The 20129-nt window shown below is 40.9% G+C and overlaps 1 protein-coding gene across 1 annotated transcript in view; it reads left to right on the forward strand.

Moving 5' to 3' along the window:
- The first annotated feature begins 478 nt into the window (after positions 1 to 478).
- LOC133538354 (zinc finger protein 654-like) overlaps positions 479 to 20129 on the forward strand; it is a 58724-nt gene continuing 39073 nt past the window's right edge. The window contains exons 1-3 of the mRNA XM_061879918.1: positions 479 to 639; positions 9969 to 10114; positions 16258 to 16339. Of these exons, the coding sequence (XP_061735902.1) occupies positions 514 to 639; positions 9969 to 10114; positions 16258 to 16339 (354 nt within the window). The 5' untranslated portion in view covers positions 479 to 513. The remainder of the gene's footprint in view (positions 640 to 9968; positions 10115 to 16257; positions 16340 to 20129) is intronic.

Here is a 20129-nt window from a genome sequence, read left to right on the forward strand (position 1 = left end):
CGACTTAAACAAGCTGAAAAATGTATTCGGGTGTTACCATTTAGTGGTCAATTGTACGGAATATGTACTGTACAGTGCAATCTACTAATAAAAGTCTCAATCAATCAATCAATCCAATCAATCAATCTCCCTAATTCTGGTGTCTCAGGGTTGCCAAGTATGGTTGCCAGTCGTACGATAAAAATCCCAACGTGAAATATAATTTTGGCCCGATGCATTGTTACATCCTGCAGTACGCCTGATGTTGTGCAGCCAGGTGGGGGCGCTGTCTATCCCTAGCACTTTTTTTTTTTAACCATTACTTTTTTCTTTAAAGTGTGTTACTCGGTACTTTTTGTGTTAACTTTTTTTTTTTACCGTAACATAACGCAATGTGTACGATTACATTCCTAAAAAAAAAAAATATACGATCATTTTTTTTTTCGATTCCGGTAAGATAATTGGACATGTCCCACCTGGCAACGCGCGGCTGCAACTGGCAACCCGGACGATGCCCCGGATGCAGCAGGCAGTATGGCGGACGCGGAGAGCGACATGGAAACCTACGGGCTTGAATTAGCCTTGGAGGCTCTGCGCGGCCGTTATTGCGGCGATGGGTCGCGACCGAAAAGCGACGACTATTGTCGGGAGTTTTGCAAGGTAGGTGGCGACTATTTGTGCCGTGTGTTGTTGTGCAACTGCCGTCGCTAGCTGACGCTGTTAGCCACTTTCGGCTAGCTCCAATTGGTGCTATTGTGTGCAAACAAAGTGCGGCGTGTAAAAAAAACTATTAATAAAGCACGCAATATTAATATAATTATACTAAGTCAATATGGCTATTCCTTGCATAAATGACGTTATTCACGCGTATTGTTTACGTTGTTAGCCCTGTAGCTAAGTCAACATGAGCTAGCTAATGTCAATGCTAATAAAGATGGCGATATTATTTATGCAATAAAACCTTCTATTAAATTAAGTAGAAATAATAGTCACACACACACTAGGTGTGGCGAAATTATTCTATGCATTTGACCCATCACCCTTGATGACCCCCTGGGAGGTGAGGGGAGTAGTGAGCAGCGGCGGTGGCCACGCCCGGGAGTCATTTTTGGTGATTTAACCCCCAATTCCAACCCTTGATGCTGAATGCCAAGCAGGGAGGTAGATAGATAGTACTTTATTGATTCCTTCAGGAGAGTTCCTTCGGGAAAATTAAAATTCCAGCAGCAGTGTACAGAGTTGAGATCAATTTAAAGAAAAAAGTAAATAATGGGGGTTTAAAAGGAAACAAAATAGAGAAATATTACAAAAAGAATAAAAACAATGGGAATAAAAATATAACAGTAAAATAAGAATATAACAAGACAAAGTAGGCAGTAGTGACCATGTTATGAAAACGTATTGCACTGTTAATGTTTTGCATCCCCTGTCATCCTAATACCCCCCGTCCCCCGTCCCAGAGAGGAGTTGTACAGTCTAATGGCGTGTGGGACTAAGGAGTTCTTGAGTCTTTTAGTCCTGCACTTGGGATGAAGCAGTCTAGCACTGAACAGGCTCCTCTGGCTACTGATAACGCTATGCAGAGGGTGACTGGCATCATCCAGGATGTTCACTAGTTTGTCCACAGTCCTCTTCTCTGCCACCGTCACCAGTGAGTCCAGTTTCATTCCGATTGTAGAACCCGCCTGATCAGTTTCTCAAGTCTGGAGCTGTCCTTCTTAGATGTACTGCCCCCCCAGCACACTACCATGTAGAACAGAACACTGGCAACCACAGACTGGTAGTACATCCACAGGAGTTTTCTACAAATGTTGAAGGAGTGCAGTCTCCTGAGGAAGTACAGCCTGCTCTGTCCTTTCTTGTACTGGTGGTCCGTGTTAACAGTCCAGTCCAGCTTATTGTCCACCCAAACCCCGAGGTACTTGAATGAGTCCACGGTCTGTACCTCAACTCCCTCGATCGCAATAGGTTGTGACCGTGGACTCGACCTCCCAAAGTCAATGACCAGCTCCTTGGTCTTTGACGGATTGAGCTGCAAGACGTTCGTGTGGCACCAGACAACAAAGTCGGTAATGATCCCGTTTTTATACAAAATTAAGGTGACGTGTTTAACACGGACAAGCGGTAGGAAATGAGACGTGTGCACAGTGTCGGCGCTAGGAATTTTCAAAATGGCCGTCCAGTCCTAAAAACGGGGTCTCACAGTACGTTTTTGGGGTCCATTTTTTTGAAAACGAGTGATAAATGTATGCATTATCCTGTTAAAGGCCTACTGACATGAGATTTTCCTCATTTAAACGGGGATAGCAGGTCTATTTTATGTGTCATACTTGATCATTTTGCGGTATTTCCATGTTTTTGCTGACAGGATTTAGTAGAGAACACCGACAATAAAGTTTGCAACTTTTGGTCGTTAATTAAAAAGCCTTGCCTTTACCGGAAGTAGCAGATGATGTGCGCGTGACGTCACGGGTTGTAGGGTTCCTCACATCTGAACATTGTTTACAATCATAGCCAGCAGCAGCTAGAGCTGTTCGGACCGAGAAAGCGACAATTTCCCCATTAATTTGAGCGAGGATGAAAGATTTGTGGATGAGGTAATTTAGAGTGAAGGACTAAAAATTAAATAAATAAATAAAAGGCGATTGCAGTGATAGTGATTCAGATGTTATTAGGCACATTTACTAGGATAATCCTGGAAAATCTGCCTATTGTGTTGCTAGTGTTTTGGTGAGTTAAATAGTATGTGTCATACCTGATCATTTCGCGATGTTGCCATGTTTTTGCTGACAGGATTTAGTAGAGAACATCGACGATAAAGTTTGCAACTTTTGGTCGTTAATTAAAAAGCCTTGCCTTTACCGGAAGTAGCAGACGATGTGCGCGTGACGTCACGGGTTGTAGGGCTCCTCACATCCGAACATTGTTTACAATGTTCAGGCAGTTTATCTCGGTTGGTAGAGCGGCCGTGCCAGCAACTTGAGGGTTGCAGGTTCGATTCCCGCATCCGCCATCCTAGTCACTGCCGTTGTGTCCTTGGGCAAGACACTTTACACGCCTGCTCCCAGTGCCACCCACACTGGTTTGAATGTAACTTAGATATTGGGTTTCACTATGTAAAGCGCTTTGAGTCACTAGAGAAAAAGCGCTATATAAATATAATTCACTTCACAATCATAGCCAGCAGCAGCTAGAGCTGTTCGGACCGAGAAAGCGACAATTTTCTCATTAATTTGAGCGAGGATGAAAGATTTGTGGATGAGGTAATTTAGAGTGAAGGACTAGAAAATAAATAAATAAAAGGCGATTGCAATGAGAGCGATTCAGATGTTATTAGGCACATTTACTAGGATAATCCTGGAAAATCTGCCTATTGTGTTGCTAGTGTTTTAGTGAGTTAAATAGTACCTTAAAGTCGGAAGGGTGTGGCCACGGGTGTTTTGACGCCAGATTCTCTGAGAGAAGTCACGGCAGCTGCTCAAGGTGGCTGGCTCCGCTAATCTCCGGTAAGAGGCGACTTATTACCACAATTATCTCACCCAAAACTGCTGGTCGACATGTAGTCAGATCCATGTTAGCTTGACCGCTCTGATCCATAGTAAAGCTTCACCTCCGGGGATTTTAAACAAGGAAACACCGTGTGTTTGTGTGGCTAAAGGCTAAAAGCTTCCCACCTCCATCTTTCCACTTTGACTTCTCCATTATTAATTGAACAAATTGCAAAAATTCAGCAACACAGATGTCCAAAATACTGTGTAATTGCGCGATGAACAGAGACCACTTTTAGCTGTAAGAAGTCCCCTCCACCCAATAACGTCACAAACACGCGTCATCATCCCGCGATGTTTTCAACAGGAAACTCCGCGGAAAAATAAAAATGGTAATTTAGTAAACTAAAAAGGCCGTATTGGCATGTGTTGCAATGCTAATATTTCATCATTGATATATAAACTTTTAGACTCCGTTTCAGTAGGCCTTTAAAGTTAAAGTAGAAATAATAGTCACACACACACTAGGAGTGGCGAAATTATTCTCTGCATTTGACCCATCACCCTTGATCACCCCCTGGGAGGCGAGAGGAGTTGTGAGCAGCAGCGGTGGCCACGCCCGGGAGTCATTTTTGGTGATTTAAACCCCCAATTCCAACCCTTGATGCTGAGTGCCAGGCAGGGAGGTGATGAACCCATTTTTATACGAAATTAAGGTGACGTGTTTAACACGGACAAGCGGTAGGAAATGGGACGTGTGCACAGTGTTGGCGCTAGGAATTTTCAAAATGGCCGTCCAGTCCTAAAAACGGGGTCCCGCAGTACATTTTTGGAGTCCATTTTTTTGAAAACGAAAGATAAATGTATGCATTATCCTGTTAAAGGCCTAATGAAATGAGATTTTCTTATTCAAACGGGGATAGCAGGTCTATTTTATGTGTCATACTTGATCATTTCGCGATGTTGCCATGTTTTTGCTGAAAAGATTTAGTAGAGAACATCGACGATAAAGTTCGCAACTTTTGGTCGTTAATTAAAAAGCCTTGCCTGTACCACAAGTAGCAGACGATGTGCGCGTGACGTCACTGGTGCGAGGGCCCCTCACATTGTTTATAATGTGAGCCGCCAGCAGTAAGAGCAATTCGGACCGAGAAAGCGACGATTTCCACATTAATTTGAGCGACGATGAAAGATTTGTGGATGGGGGAAGTTAGAGTGAAGCACTAAAAAAAAAAAAAGGAAAGGCGACTGCTCCAGGCGGCGGCAGTAGGAACGTTTCAGATGTAATTACACACATTTACTAGGATAATTCTGGAAAATCCCTTATCTGCTTATGTGTTAATAGTATTTTAGTGAGATAATAAAGTCATACCTGAAAGTTGGATGGCTGCGGTGAACGCCAGTGTCTCTGAGAGAAGCCGAGGAGCCAAGATCACAGCTGCCTTTTTGAGCTGCAGGATGAAGTCGCGTAATCCACTCAAGTCTCCGGTAAGAGCCGACTTAATATCACAATTTCCCCATCCAAATACTTGCTGGTTGACGTAGAGAAACATTTTCGCTTGACCGCTCTGTGTTAAAGCTTCACAACAAATAAAGAAACACCGGCTGTGTTTCGGTGCTAAAGACAGCTGCAATCCACCGCTTTCCACCAACAGCATTCTTCTTTGACGTCTCTATTATTAATTGAACAAATTGCAAAAGATTCAGCAACACAGATGTCCAAAATACTGTGTAATTGCACGATGAAAAGAGACGACTTTTAGCCGTATATGTCCCCTCCAACCAATAACGTCACAAACACTTGTCATCATTGCCCGACGTTTTCAACAGGAAACTCCGCAGGAAATTTAAAATTTTAATTTTGTAAACTAAACCGGCCGTATTGGCGTGTGTTTTAATGTTAATATTTCATCATTGATACATAAACTATCAGACTGCGTGGTCGGTAGTCGTGGGTTTCAGTAGGCCTTTATATGCAGCTGAGATAGGCTCCAGCACCCCCCGCGACCCCAAAAAGGGACAAGCGGTAGAAAATGGATGGATGGATATCTCAAATTCAATATTGTTTTTAAAAAAAGGTTGTTATAGACGTTACTTAATTTAGTGTTTTGCGACCACTCTACCAGGTTCTTATTTTTATTTTGAGTTTGTTGTTTTCCTGTCTGCTGTGCTTTAGTTCCTGTCTTGCGCCGTTATTTTGATGGCGTTTCCGGTTTTGTCTTTGTTTTCCTGTAGCAGCTTTGTATTGGCGGGCGCTTTCCTTTGTGGGGACATTGTTGATTGTCATGTCGTGTACGGACACACGCTGTAAGTCTTTGCTGTCGTCCAGCATTTTGTTTTTGTTTACTTTGTAGCCAGTTCATATTTCTTACGTTTTGCATCGCCATCCCTATTCTTCAGTGCCGTTTCCTAGCGGGATTTGCCTTTTGTTCAATTTTTGTTTTAAGCTTTACATACCTTTTTACCTGCCTGCATATTGGGATCACGACAAACCATCCTTCGACGCGTTCCGACTTCTACGAGGCAATTAACTACCTGCTGCCAGCTACTAAAGTCGCCGCACCGATCTTCAGTAATGCGGACGCTGTATCGATCCGCTGTGGTGAGGAAAGAGCTGAGCCGGAAGGCAAAGCTCTCAATTTACCGGTCGATCTACATTCCCATCTTCACCTAAGGTCATGAGCTTTGGGTTAGAACCAAAAGGACAAGGTCATTATTTTTTCTTTATCTTGACTTAGTAAATTACTAAGTCAGAATGATGAAGTACTTAGTATCTCCGTTAACTAGGACTGTTTTGTTTTTACTTTACGTAAAAAAATCCGGCCTACTTCACCGCAGTCTGTAGTCTATTGCCCCCCAGACTGTGGTGGCAGCGACGAGGTGGAGACGTGATGGCGACAGGCCGAGTTACACCGAGTTACCGATCTTATCACCCACCCACTAAAATGACATATCAAAGCAACACTAAATTAAAGTGCACTTTTTGTACAGAACACCACTATCCAGCCATCCATTTTCTACCGTTTATTCCCTTTGGGGTCACGGGGGGCGCTGGTGCCTATCTCAGCTACAATCGGGCAGAAGGCGGTGTACACCCTGGACAAGTCGCCACCTCATCGCAGGGCCAACACAGTTAGAACGCCTCTACAATAGTCAAAAACAGATAAAGTGCACTTTTGTGCATGATGTCACACAAGATATTTCAATAAGTGTCATAAAAATGAGCTGCATAATAGGAAATGAAATGGTGTATGTCCTTCGCTATGTGGTAGGTTCCTGCGGACGTCATCTCCTTCTGTTGTTGACTATTTTTGTCATACGGTGTTGATTGTGGAAATCGTTTATTCGGCATTTCGTTGACTGAGATGTTGACATGCAGAGTTTCAAGCTCTCCTTATGGTCAAGCGGGTGACTTTTCAAATGATGCTACAAATTAGCAGTGGTGCTACTTTTTGTAGCAACGCTTTTTGCCGCATATTTGACATATTACGGTTGTCTGTTCAACATCTTCCCGCTTGAAGCCAAACCACCGCCAGACGACGGACCCCGTGCTGTTTTTCTTGGGAATGAATTCTTCTTCCTTCATTTGTTACCAAATTCACACCTTCTCTCTCTCTCTCTCATATTACCACTCACACCGCTCCACTTGCACCACAGCTAACGTTACCCATGCCGCTACCTGTCCAGGCGTGACATATGAAAGAAGGTGCGCTTGTTTTATGTCTCTGTGAGAAGGAGGGACAAAAAACGCCTGTAGTGTAATGCTCGTAGCTAAAAGTAACTGCGTGGGAACGTATACTCGAATATCACGATAGTCATTTTCTATATCGCACAGAGACAAACCCGCAATATACCGAGTATATCGATACATCGTCCAGCCCTACTACAAACTAAAGTCCATTATTATTTCCTGCAACATTAAGTTTTGTAGTAATAAAATACCTTTTTACAATATTATTATGCAGAACAAGTACAAGACTTTCCAAGGACTAGGCCAGGGTGTGTAGAGAGTGCTGTGTTTGATAACCTTTGTGCACCAAATGTCTGACTTGTCATTACAAACGATGATTAAAAAAAAACAAAAAAAAAACTATGACACAATGTCGTCAATCTTCTTCTTTCTTTTCCGGCAGGTGTATTTCCGGTTCAGGGCGCAGGTCAGCAGTAAAGGACAGGTCAAATATTTTAAAGACAGTATTAAAACACAGACTGTTTTACCATGCATCCCTTTTTTTATTGACATACTTGACATATTACGGGTTGTCTGTTCACCATCTTCCCGCTTGAAGCCAAACCACCGCCAGACGACTCTTTTTCTCGGGAATTAAGTCTTCTTCCTCCATTTGTTGCCAGATTTGCACCTTCTTTCTCTCCTATTAGTATGTGACGTATGTAACAACGTGCGCTTGTTTAATGTCTCTGTGAGAAGGAGAGACAAGAAGGAGTGAGAAGAGCCTGTAGTGTAATACCTGCAGCTAAAAGCAACTGCGTGAGAACGTATATTCAAATATCACAATATAGTCTGTGGAGGACTCTCACCTCCGGGTTCCTCGGACCACCGTTACCGAACATGACAGGCTTGACGGTTTGGAGATTTTGTTTATTTTTAAATAAACCTCCTTGTCTGGTCGCTTTTCAGCACTCGCCTCTTTTCCCCGTCTTGCTCTTCCGGTCGCTTTTCAGCCTTCCGCATCTTTGTCTCCATCTCGCTCTCTCTTCCGCTTGGGCTCGGGATCCGCGTCTCTTCTACCCGTCTCGCTCTTCTGGCCGCTTTTCAGTCTTCCGCGTCTTCGTCTCCATTTCGCTCTCTTCCGCTCGGGCTCGGGTTCGTTCTCGTTTATCCACTCCGACTTCACCAACCACCTCTTTCGGCTGCGGGAAGGAGGTAGTTGAGACAACTGCGCCCAGGTGGGCCATCTAAGCTCCTATCGCCCACTATGGAGACAGCCCCAGTGTGCCGCGCCTCGCTGCAGGTCCGCAGGCCTCGCCTCCTCACATACCTCCAACACCAGACGCAGGCTGGGACGCCATCCGTCCGTGCTATCCCCCCCCCCCCAGAAGCAGGAAAGGAAGTCTGCCACGCCCAACTGTGCACCCGGTCTTTTCTTCCTTTCTTCTCCTCTTTTTCTTCCGCTAGTCTTTCCCGCTCTTCTTCTTCTTTTCGTCTTCTAACCTCATCTTCCCCCGCTTACGGTGGCCCCATGTTGGGCACCAATTTGTGGAGGATTCGCACCTCCGGATTCCTCGGACAACCAATGACGGACATGACAGGCTTGACGGTTTGGAGATTTTGTTTATTTTAAATAAACCTCCTTCTCGGGTCGCTTTTCAGCACTCGCCTCTTCTCCCCGTCTCGCTCTTCCGGTCGCTTTTCAGCCTTCCGCATCTTCGTCTCTGTCAAGCTCTCGCTTCTGCTCGGGCTCGTGTTCGTTCTCGGCCATCCACTTCGACTTCACCAACCACCTCCTTCCCGGCTGCTGCCCTTTTGTACAGTGACAGGTAGGGTTGGGTATCGGGTAACGATTGGAACCGGGACTAACTTTCCGATTCTCCTGGAATCGTTCAAAAGTTAAAATTTCGATTCCTAGTTTCGATACCCAGTCCGCCAACCGGAAAAAAATAATAAGTCATAGATTTGATATTTATATTATTTTAATAATATTTATATTATTTATATTTTAGTTGAAAACAGCCCTAAGAGGAATTTATAGTAAAGTTCATAAAAAGTTAATAGAATTAAAATTGATGGAGAATGTCAGACTATTTCCTTCAGAAAGACTGTAGGTTAGCTAGCTCATTTAAAATATCATAAACTTTTTTTTGACCCTGACTTTTTTTTTTTTTTTTTTTTAAAGAAAGAATCGGAATCAGGAATCGGAATAGAAACAAGGAATCGCAATCGTTCGAATTCAAACGATACCCAACCCTAGTGACAGGTGATGAGATAACTGCGCCCAGATGGGCCATCTATGCACCTGTCGCCCATCTTGGAGTTGGCCCCGGCGCACCCCGCTTCGCTGCAGGTCCGCAGGGCAAACCTCCTCACAAGTCATTTTCTACATCGCACAGAGACAAACCCACGATATAGCGAGTATATTTGATATATCGCCCAGCCCTGCTGGAAATGCAGAATTTAAAGCAACATTTTTAAGAAATTTTACCGGAAACCGCACTACTTTGAAGTCGATGAATAATTAATAAATTGACCCAGCAAATATAAAGAAAACACCGGTGGAAAGCGATAACCGGTAAAAAAACTAAATAAAATACGCGTTCTAGGGACGCGAGGACTTCCGGAATTTGGCGTTCTTTCTGATTTCAATGTGTAAAAAGACACAAAAAGTGCGTTAAGGCCAACACTGGTGTATCAGGAGCGATGTAAAAATGGCCGTTAACGTCAGAAAAGATTGGTTCAGAGTAGAACGTAGCAAAGCACCATCGAACCGATGTGTTGGAGTTTATGTGTTTATGTCTCTTGTTCTTGTCCTCGTCACGGTGCAGGTGGTGGAAGAGTACACGGGCCAGTGGCAAGTTCCTCTCCCTCAGCTCAAAGTGCTGCGGACCGCACTCTGCAGTTTCACAAAAGCCACCGCCAAGTTCCCTGACGACTGCCAACACATCCACAACATCCTCAGCCGTATGGCCTTGTAAGTTTTCTCCTTACGCATGCTTTTGTCCGCACCTTTGTTATCAGATTGGATTGTTTTTAATAATAATAATTATAATGGAATTTATTTGTAAAAAAAAAAAGCACTTTACATTGAGCAAACAACCTCAAAGTGCAGCAGTGTATTAAAAAAAGAAAAAGATAATACAAATAAAAACTTGAACAGCTTAATAGCTAGAACTAAGACGCAAAAGTCTAAAAAAAAAAAAGGTTTTTAAGCCTTTTTTAAAAGCTTTCACAGTCTGTGGTGCCCTCGGGTGGTCAGGGTCGAGCGTTTCACAGACTGGGAGCGGGAGAGCAGAAAGCCCGGTACAAAGATGCGGTTTTCTCGATACCAATATGTTGTACACTAAATGTACACTATATTGCCAAAAGTATCTGGCCACCCATCCAAATAATGACAATCAGGTGTCCTAATCACTTGTGCCCGACCCCAGGTGTATAAAACCAAGCACTTAGGCATGGAGGCTGTTTATACAAACATTTGTGAAAGAATGGGTCGCTCACAGTGATTTCCAGAGTAGAACTGTCATAGGATGCCACCTGTGCAACAAATCCCGTCGTGGAATTTCCTCGCTCTTAAATACTCCAAAGTCAACTGTTGGCTTTATTATGAGAAAATGGAAGAGTTGGGGAACAACAGCAACTCAGCCACCAAGTGGTAGGCCACGTGAACTGACAGAGAGGGGTCAGCGGATGCTGAAGCGCATAGTGCAAAGAGGTCGCTACAGAGCTCCAAACTTCATGTGACCTTCCAATTAGCCCACGTACAGTGGGCAGAGAGCTTCATGGAATGGGTTTCCATGGCTGTGCAGTTGTATCCAAGATACACATCACCAAGTCCAATGCAAAGCGTGGGATGCAGTGGTGTAAAACAGTGGTCCCCAACATTTTTATTCATTTTTATTTAAAAAAAATAAAAATATACATATATATATTTTTATTTTTTATTTATTTTTTTTTTATTAAATCAACATAAAAAACACAATATACACTTACAATTAGTGCACCAACATCAAAAACCTCCCTTTTTCATGACAAAGAAAAAAAAAAAGGATTCCCCCCACCCGGCCGCAGGACTAGTTATTAAGCGTTGACAGGTCCGCGGATACAAAAAGGTTCGGGACCACTGGTGTAAAGCACGTCGCCGCCAGACTCTAGAGCAGTGGAGAAGCCTTCTCTGGAGTGATGAATCACGCTTTTCCATCTGGCAATCTGGGTTTGGAGGTTCCCAGGAGAACGGTACATTTCGGACAGCATTGTGCCGAGTGTGAAATTTGGTGGAGGAGGAATTATGGTGTGGGGTTGACCCTTAGTTCCAGTGAAGAAAACTTTAAATGCTCCAGGATACCAACGCATTTTGCACAATTCCATGCTCCCAACCTTGTGGGAACAGTTTGGCACGGCCCCATCCTCTTCCAACATGACTGTGCACAGAGCAAAGTCCATAAAGACATGGATGACAGAGTCTGATGTGGATGAACTTGACTGGCCTGCACAGAGTCCTGACCTAAACCCGATAGAATACCTTAGGGATGAATTAAAATGGAAACTGATTGCCAGGCCTTCTCGAACAACATCAGTGTGTGACCTCACCAAAGCGCTTTTGGAAGAATGGTAGAAAATTCCTATAAACACGCTCCGCAACCTTGTGGACAGCCATCCCAGAAGAGTTGACGCTGTAATAGATGCAAAAGGTGGACCCACATCATATTGAACCCTATGGGTTAGGAATGGGATGGCACTTCAAGTTCATATGTGAGTAAAGGCAGGTGGCCAAATACTTTTGGCAATATAGTGTGTTTATTACTGCAAGTTTGTCCTTAATTAAAATAGTAAACATACTAGACAACTTGTCTTTTAGTAGTAAATAAACAAACAAAGACTCCTAATTAGTCTGCTGATGTATGCAGTAACATATAGTGTCATTTATACACCTATTATTGTGTCAAAAAAAAGGACAAGCTGTAGAAAAGGATTATTAATCTACTTTTTCATTTACTGTTAAAACAGAAAATAAGCAGATATTAACATGTTCTATCTACACTTCTGTTAAAACATAATAATCACTTATTCTTCTGTCCTTTGATACTTTACATTAATTTTGGATGATACTACACATTTAGGTATTGATCCGATACCAAGTAGTTACAGGATCACACATCGGTCATATTGTAAGTCCTCATGTGTCCAGGGACATAGTTCATGACTTTATAAACATAAGATTTTGTGTCGATGAAAAATATTGATATAATCATAGTGTCGATTAGATACACTCTTGTACTTGGTATCATTACAGTGGATGTCAGATCCATCCATGGCATTTGTGTACATTGACGCCGGCAAGCTATTGTATCCTACGGTGTGTAGTGAAGCATGTTTAGCTATACCTCATCCTCCAGTGATAATGTAGGTGCAAGAAACTAGCAATGCTTTAAAGCGTTTCAGTGTTGTAACTTCATTTTAACTTTTATCTTAAGTTTCTTTACAGCAAAATGTGTCCATTCTGCCTTTTCTGTCTACACACTCTGTCGGCTTGTAAGTACTCTGTGTGTGTGCACTGCCGAACATGCTCCTCTGCTCGTAAAACCAGCACACCATGATGCGACGATGCGCCTGTTAAAAAAATAAATTAGGAACCAGTACTTTTCCAAAAGATTATAGTACCGTTTTTGATTAATTAGTACGGCGATACTATACTAGTATATACCGTACAACCCTACGTATGTGGAGTTGCACTGCACCCGTATTTTTCGGAGTATAAATCGCACCTGCCGAAAATGCATAATATAGAAGGAAAAAACATATAAGTCGCACTGGAGTATAAGTCGCATTTTTTGGGGAAATGTATTTGATAAAACCAAACACCATGAACAGACATTTGAAAGGCAATTTAAAATAAATAAAGAATAGTGAAGAACAGGCTGAATAAGTGTACGTTATATGAGGCATAAATAACCAACTGAGAACGTGCCTGGTATGTTAACGTAACATTATGGTAAGAGTCATTCAAATAACTATAACATATAAAACATGCTATACCTTTACCAAACAATCTGTCACTCCTAATTGCTAAATCCGATTAAATTTTATACGTCTAGTCCAGGGGTCGGCAACCCAAAATGTTGAAAGAGCCATATTGGACCAAAACTACAAAAACAAATCCGTCTTGAGCCGCCAAAAATTAAAAGCCCGTAAAGATAGTGTGTCATGAGATTTAATTGAATTATGAGGATTTAAAATTAAACTAAATGAGCTCAAATATACCTACAAATGAGACATAATGATGCAATATGTACTACAGCTAACCTAGATAGCATGTTAGCATCGATTAGCTTGCAGTCATGCAGTAACCAAATATGTCTGATTAGCACTCCACACAAGTCAATAACATCAACGAAACTCACCTTTTGTGCATTCATGCACAGCGTTAAAAGTTTGGTGGACAAAATGAGACAGAAAAACAAGTGGCATAAAACACGTCTTAGAAAGTCGGAGAAAGTGTATATACGTGTAAACAAACTACGGTGAGTTCAAAGACCGCCAAAATTAGTAGGACAAAACGCCGCTCGCCAATTACTCGAATCAGTGAAGCATGTTTAATATAAACAGTGTGCTTTATAACAATTAGGGAGGTTTGTGTCATGTTTGTCCTCCTACAGAAACCATATTAAAACAAAAAATATGTTTTTTTCTCCCTCATCTTTTTCCATTTTTCATATATTTTTGAAAAAGCTCCAGAGAGCCACTGAGGTGGCGCTAAAGAGCCGCGGGTTGCCGATCCCCGGTCCAGTCTCTTACGTGAATGAGCTAAATAATATTATTTGATATTTTACGGTAATGTGTTGATAATTTCACACACAAGTCGCTCCTGAGTATAAGTCGCACCCCCGGCCAAACTATGAAAAAAACTGCGACTTATAGTCCGAAATATTCGGTATTGACTTGTTACCACATTTTGTTATGTTACAGCCTGGTTCCAAAGTGGAATACATTTCATTTTCGTCCTCAATATATGAAACTACCCATTATAACAATGTAAAAACGTTTTTGTTTTTTTTTGAGAATTTTGCAAATATATCAACAATAAAATAATAAATCACATGTTCATTATTATTGACAGTCTTTGCCAAGAAGCTGAAAAGGGATCTCAGGTGCATCCTGTTTCAACTGACATGATTTGGAAAGGCACACACAAGTCTATATATAAGGTCCCAAACCAAGAATAAGGTCCACAGGGATGGGAATTTTCCGCGGATTCGCGGAATTCCGCCGATTTTGGCGCCGCCAGGTAGGAGTGTAACGTTACGTGTATTTTTTATTGAACCGTTTCGGTAAGGGGGTTCCGGTTCGGTGCGGAGGAATACCGATTGAGTTCCACACGAACATATGAAGTATCAACCTATGCTAAAGTCTTAACAACCTGCTCCACTCCGTTCTGCCTCTGTGTCTGTCTGTACACAGCACCCTGCATTGTCCCTCCCACACAACCGGTTTCAACCGTAGCGATAACAAGCCAATCAGCAGTGCGTATTCAGAGCGTATCTAGTCAGCGCTTCAGCGTCTAGCAGATAGGCATTTAGCAGGTGAGCAGCGGACTCTCCAAATTATACTAAACACTTCCAAGTCAACTACTTTCTAAACATCACTATGAGCCCGTTGATCTTCTAGAAACAAACTACAGCTCAGCTCACGCGCAGTCCTGTTTGAGGTGTAGGCTAGTTAGCTTTTAGCGTAACGTCAGCTAATTTTGCGGTGTGTGTGCATGTGTGCTTGTGTGTGTGTGTTACGGACAGTGTTGATTGAGGTGTGTTGATGCAGGAAAAAAGGACATTATATTAAATGAAGAGTTTGTGTCTCTGAGAGTTGATATAATAATGTAAGTGCATTATTAAGCCTACATGAACTCCATGGTGTTTAGGTATGAATAGTCTCTCCTATTGCCATAGTTACTATGGCTATAGTTACATTAATCATTAGTAACCTCAGTGTGGCCAATAAAAACAGACTAGGTGGTATAATCAAGGTGTGCCAAAAGACCATAGGCACTACCTTGAAACCCCTGAGCCAGATTTATCAGGTCAGAGTCATCAAGAAGGCAAAGGCCATTCTGGCCAACCCTCAGCACCCTCTCTTCTTAGAGTTTAGACTCTTGCCCTCAGGATGTAGGTACGCCCCTAGTAATAGAAAGGCCAAAAACAACCGATACATAAGATCTTTTGTTCTTTCAGCTGTTGTTTTTATAAATGAGCTCCTTAAACAAGCTTAGCTGCTATGTAGTCACTTTAGTGGGACGCGACGTGTGATTAATTTTTATTGTATTACAAATGTTTTTAGTTTTTAGCTTAATGATGGTTTGTATGCGGACGTTGTACCGATCCGTTGTGGTGAAGAAGGAGCTGAGCCGGAAGGCAAAGCTCTCAATTTACCGGTCGATCTACGTTCCCATCCTCACCTATGGTCATGAACTTTGGGTCATGACCGAAAGGATAAGATCACGGGTACAAGCGGCCGAAATGAGTTTCCTCCGCCGTGTGGCGGGGCTCTCCCTTAGAGATAGGGTGAGAAGCTCTGCCATCCGGGAGGGACTCAAAGTAAAGCCGCTGCTCCTTCACATCGAGAGGAGCCAGATGAGGTGGTTCGGGCATCTGGTCAGGATGCCACCCGAACGCCTCCCTAGGGAGGTGTTTAGGGCACGTCCAACCGGTAGGAGGCCACGGGGAAGACCCAGGACACGTTGGGAAGATTATGTCTCCCGGCTGGCCTGGAAACGCCTCGGGATCCCCCGGGAAGAGCTAGACGAAGTGGCTGGGGAGAGGGAAGTCTGGGTTTCCCTGCTTAGGCTGTTGCCCCCGCGACCCGACCTCGGATAAGCGGAAGATGATGGATGGATGGATGGATGGTTTGTATGTTGTATGTATTTTATGTATTTGTACCTTGTTTTTACTGTTGTACCTCGTTTTTACTCTTGTACCTCGTTTTTACTCTTGTACCCCGTTTTTACTCTAACAATATCCATATATATATGTAAAATAACAAAAGTGAATCACTGCGAATCCTTCCCGGATGCTCTGTCTCCTGTCATGTCCTTGCAAGTCAATGTCCTTCTTTTTTGTCTTCTAGGAGTTTCTTTGAACTGATGCTGTTTTTTAGCAAGGAGGAATTTGGGGAAGAACCTTTAAAATTCATCTTCGAATCCTATCAGGTGAGACATCTTGTATGTTGATTAGGGCTGCATGAGTTACGAGGAAAAAACCTAAATGCGATTGTGATTCAATTTGTGTTTTTTTTTTTAAATTTTATACATAAAAGTGTGAAAATAAGTAGTGACGGAGGTTAAATTGAGACTCAATCAACATATTCCTGTTCCACGGTGCCACAAATTAGAACATTATGCAGTAATTTACTTGAAAACATATTTGGCCGACTCAAGAAGTAATCAATAAAAACTATAAAGTGTTTATAATGTACTGATATGATACAATTGTACTGCAAGTAACTGTTTAAAAGGATATAAAGTTTTATTTCTTATTACTGTAGAATTGTTTATTTTATTTTGGTAGGTAAATAACCTCGATATATGAAACGATAACATGGACTCTCATTTCTCTAAGTAAAACATTTTACTTAAAGTGCAATTTTTCCCCAGTGGGAAAAATTAGATTGGGTGTTCTTCTTTTTTTTTGGCAGAATCAAGGCATTCTCGTCATTTGTTCATGTGCTGCGCTCTTCTATCCAATCTGAAACTGAAATATTCCCACAACAGGGCATTTGGCTTTGACTTTGTATTTTTGTTACTTTGCAAAACTTTTCACTAGTGAGTCGGAGGCTTGCTTCCTGTGCGGTCCTGCAAAGATTGTGGATGACTGAAAAGAGGGCTCACTGCATTCAGTTAATTCTGCTGTTAAATAAACGTGCTGAGACCTATTTCTCCCTGTTTGTAGCAAGAGATAAAGAAGAAAACAAACTCACAAGGACATCATTTATCCAAGCTGTATTTTAACTATATTTTAATTTAGCGTTGGATTATTTGGTTTATTGACTACTGAGCCACCATGAAAACTTGTTCTAAGGTGTTTGTTATTACTGCACTGACTTCCACCACTGCAGTGCGCACAAAAAGCTGTTCACAGAAAACACTTTTGATTGGCCGGGAGGCAAAGGACGCCAGGCTCAACAGTTCGATTGGCCAACATGTCTGTCACTCAAATGGCAGTGATGGCGGGGACAAAAAAAACCCTCTCTTGTCTATTCCGGTTACGTTATAATTAAAACTTTCTCTTGTGGTTACATGATATTTAAAACTGTCTCTTGCAGTTATCCATCTTCTTCCGCTTATCCGAGGTCGGGTCGCGGGGGCAGCAGCCTAAGCAGGGAAGCCCAGACTTCCCTCTCCCCAGCCACTTCGTCTAGCTCTTCCCGGGGGACCCCGAGGCGTTCCCAGGCCAGCCGGGAGACATAGTCTTCCCAACGTGTCCTGGGTCTTCCCCGTGGCCTCCTACCGGTTGGACGTGCCCTAAACACCTCCCTCGGGAGGCGTTCTTGCAGTTACGTTGTAATTAAAACTGTCTATTGCGGTTATGTTATAATTAATACTGTCTTTTCAGTTACGTGATAATTCAAACCTTTTATTGCGGTTACATGATAATTAAAACTGTCTATTGCGGTTTTGTTATAATTAAAACTGTCTGTTGCGGTTACGTTATAATTAAAACTGTCTATTGCGGTTACGTTGTAGTTAAAACTTTCTCTTGCCCTTAAATTATAATTAAAACTGTTGCAGTTACGTTATAATTAAAACTGTCTCTTGCAGTTACATGATATTTAAAACTGTCTCTTGCAGTTACGTGATATTTAAAACTGTCTCTTGCAGTTACGTTGTAATTAAAACTGTCTATTGCGGTTATGTTATAATTAATACTGTCTTTTCAGTTACGTGATAATTCAAACCTTTTATTGCGGTTACATGATAATCAAAACTGTCTGTTGCAGTTACGTTATAATTAAAACTGTCTATTGCGGTTACGTTATAAATAAAACTTTATTTTTGCGGTTACGTTGTAATTAAAACTTTCTCTTGCGCTTAAATTATAATTAAAACTGTTGCAGTTACGTTATAATTAAAACGGTCTGTTACGGTTAGCTATAATAAAACGTATCTATTGCGTTTAGTTATAATAAAACCGTCTTTTCAAGTTACGTTATAATTAAAACTTCCTCTTGTGGTTACGTTGTTATTAAAACTGTCTATTGCAGTTACTTTATAATTAAAACAGTCTATTGCGGTTACGTGATTATTAAAACCTTTTATTGTGGTTACATGATAATTAAAACTGTCAATTGCGGTTACATTATAATTAAAACTGTCTATTGTGGCTACGTGATGATTAAACCTTTTATTGCGGTTACATGATAAATAAAAACTGTCTATTGTGGTTATGTTTTAAATAAATCTGTCTATTGCGGTCACGTTATAATTTTAAACTGTCTATTGTGGGTACGTTATGATTAAAAATGTATTTTGCGGTTACCTTATTATTAAAAATGTATTTTGTGGTTATGATTAAAACTGTCTTTCAGTTACGTTATAGTTTAAAACTGTCTATTTCAGTTACGTTATAATTAAAAATGTCTATTTCAGTTACGTTAAAATTAAAACTGTCTTTTGCACTTAAGTTATAATAAAACTGTCTATTTCAGTTACGTTATAATTAAAAATGTCAATTGCGGTTACGTGATAATTAAAGCTGTGTATTGCAGTTAGGTTATAATTTAAACTGTCTATTGCGGTTACGTGATATTTAAAACCTTTTATTGCAGTTACATGATAATTAAAACTGTCTATTGCCGTTACATGATAATTAAAACTGACTTTTGGCGGTTACGTGATAAATAATACTTCCTCTTGTGGTTATGTAATAATTAAAACTTCCTTTAGCGGTTACATTATTATTAAAACTGTCTATTTAAGTTACGTTGTAATTTAAAACTGTCTATTTCAGTTACGTTATAATTAAAAATGTCTATTTCAGTTACTTTAAAATTAAAACTGTCTTTTGCACTTAAGTTATAATAAAACTGTCTATTTCAGTTACGTTATAATTAAAAATGTCAATTGCGGTTACGTGATAATTAAAACTGTCTATTGCAGTTAGGTTATAATTTAAACTGTCTATTGCGGTTACGTGATATTTAAAACCTTTTATTGCAGTTACATGATAATTAAAACTGTCTATTGCCGTTACAAGATAATTAAAACTGACTTTTGGCGGTTACGTGATAAATAATACTTCCTCTTGTGGTTATGTAATAATTAAAACTTCCTTTAGCGGTTACATTATTATTAAAACTGTCTATTTAAGTTACGTTGTAATTTAAAACTGTCTATTTCAGTTACGTTAAAATTAAAACTGTCTTTTGCACTTAAGTTATAATAAAACTGTCTATTTCAGTTGCATTATAATTAAGACTGTCTATTGCAGTTACATTATAATTAACACAATCTATTGTGGTTACATGATAATTAAAAATGTCTTTTGCGGTTACGTTATAATTAAAACAGTCCTTTCAGTTACGTGATAATTCAAACCTTTTATTGTGGTTACGTGATAATTAGAACTGTCTGTTGCAGTTACATTATAATTAAAACTGTCTATTGTGGTTACATTATAGTTAAAACTGTCTGTTGCTGTTACGTTATAATTAAAACTGTCTGTTGCGGTTAGTTATAATAAAACTGTCTATTGTGGTTATGTTATTAAAACCTTTTATTGCGGTTACATGAAAATTACAACTGTCTATTGCAGTTACGCTATAATTACAACAGTCTATTGCGGTTACATTTTAATTAAAACTGTATTACAGTTACTTTTTAATAAAAACTGTCTATTGCAGTTATGTTATTGAAACTGTCAATTTCAGTTATGTTATTAAAACTGTCTTGCGGTTACGTGATAGTTAAAACCTTGTATTGCGGTTACATGATAATTCCAACT

The sequence above is a fragment of the Nerophis ophidion genome, linkage group LG19 (assembly GCF_033978795.1).
Source record: "Nerophis ophidion isolate RoL-2023_Sa linkage group LG19, RoL_Noph_v1.0, whole genome shotgun sequence".
In the NCBI taxonomy this organism is placed as follows: Eukaryota; Metazoa; Chordata; class Actinopteri; order Syngnathiformes; family Syngnathidae; genus Nerophis; species Nerophis ophidion.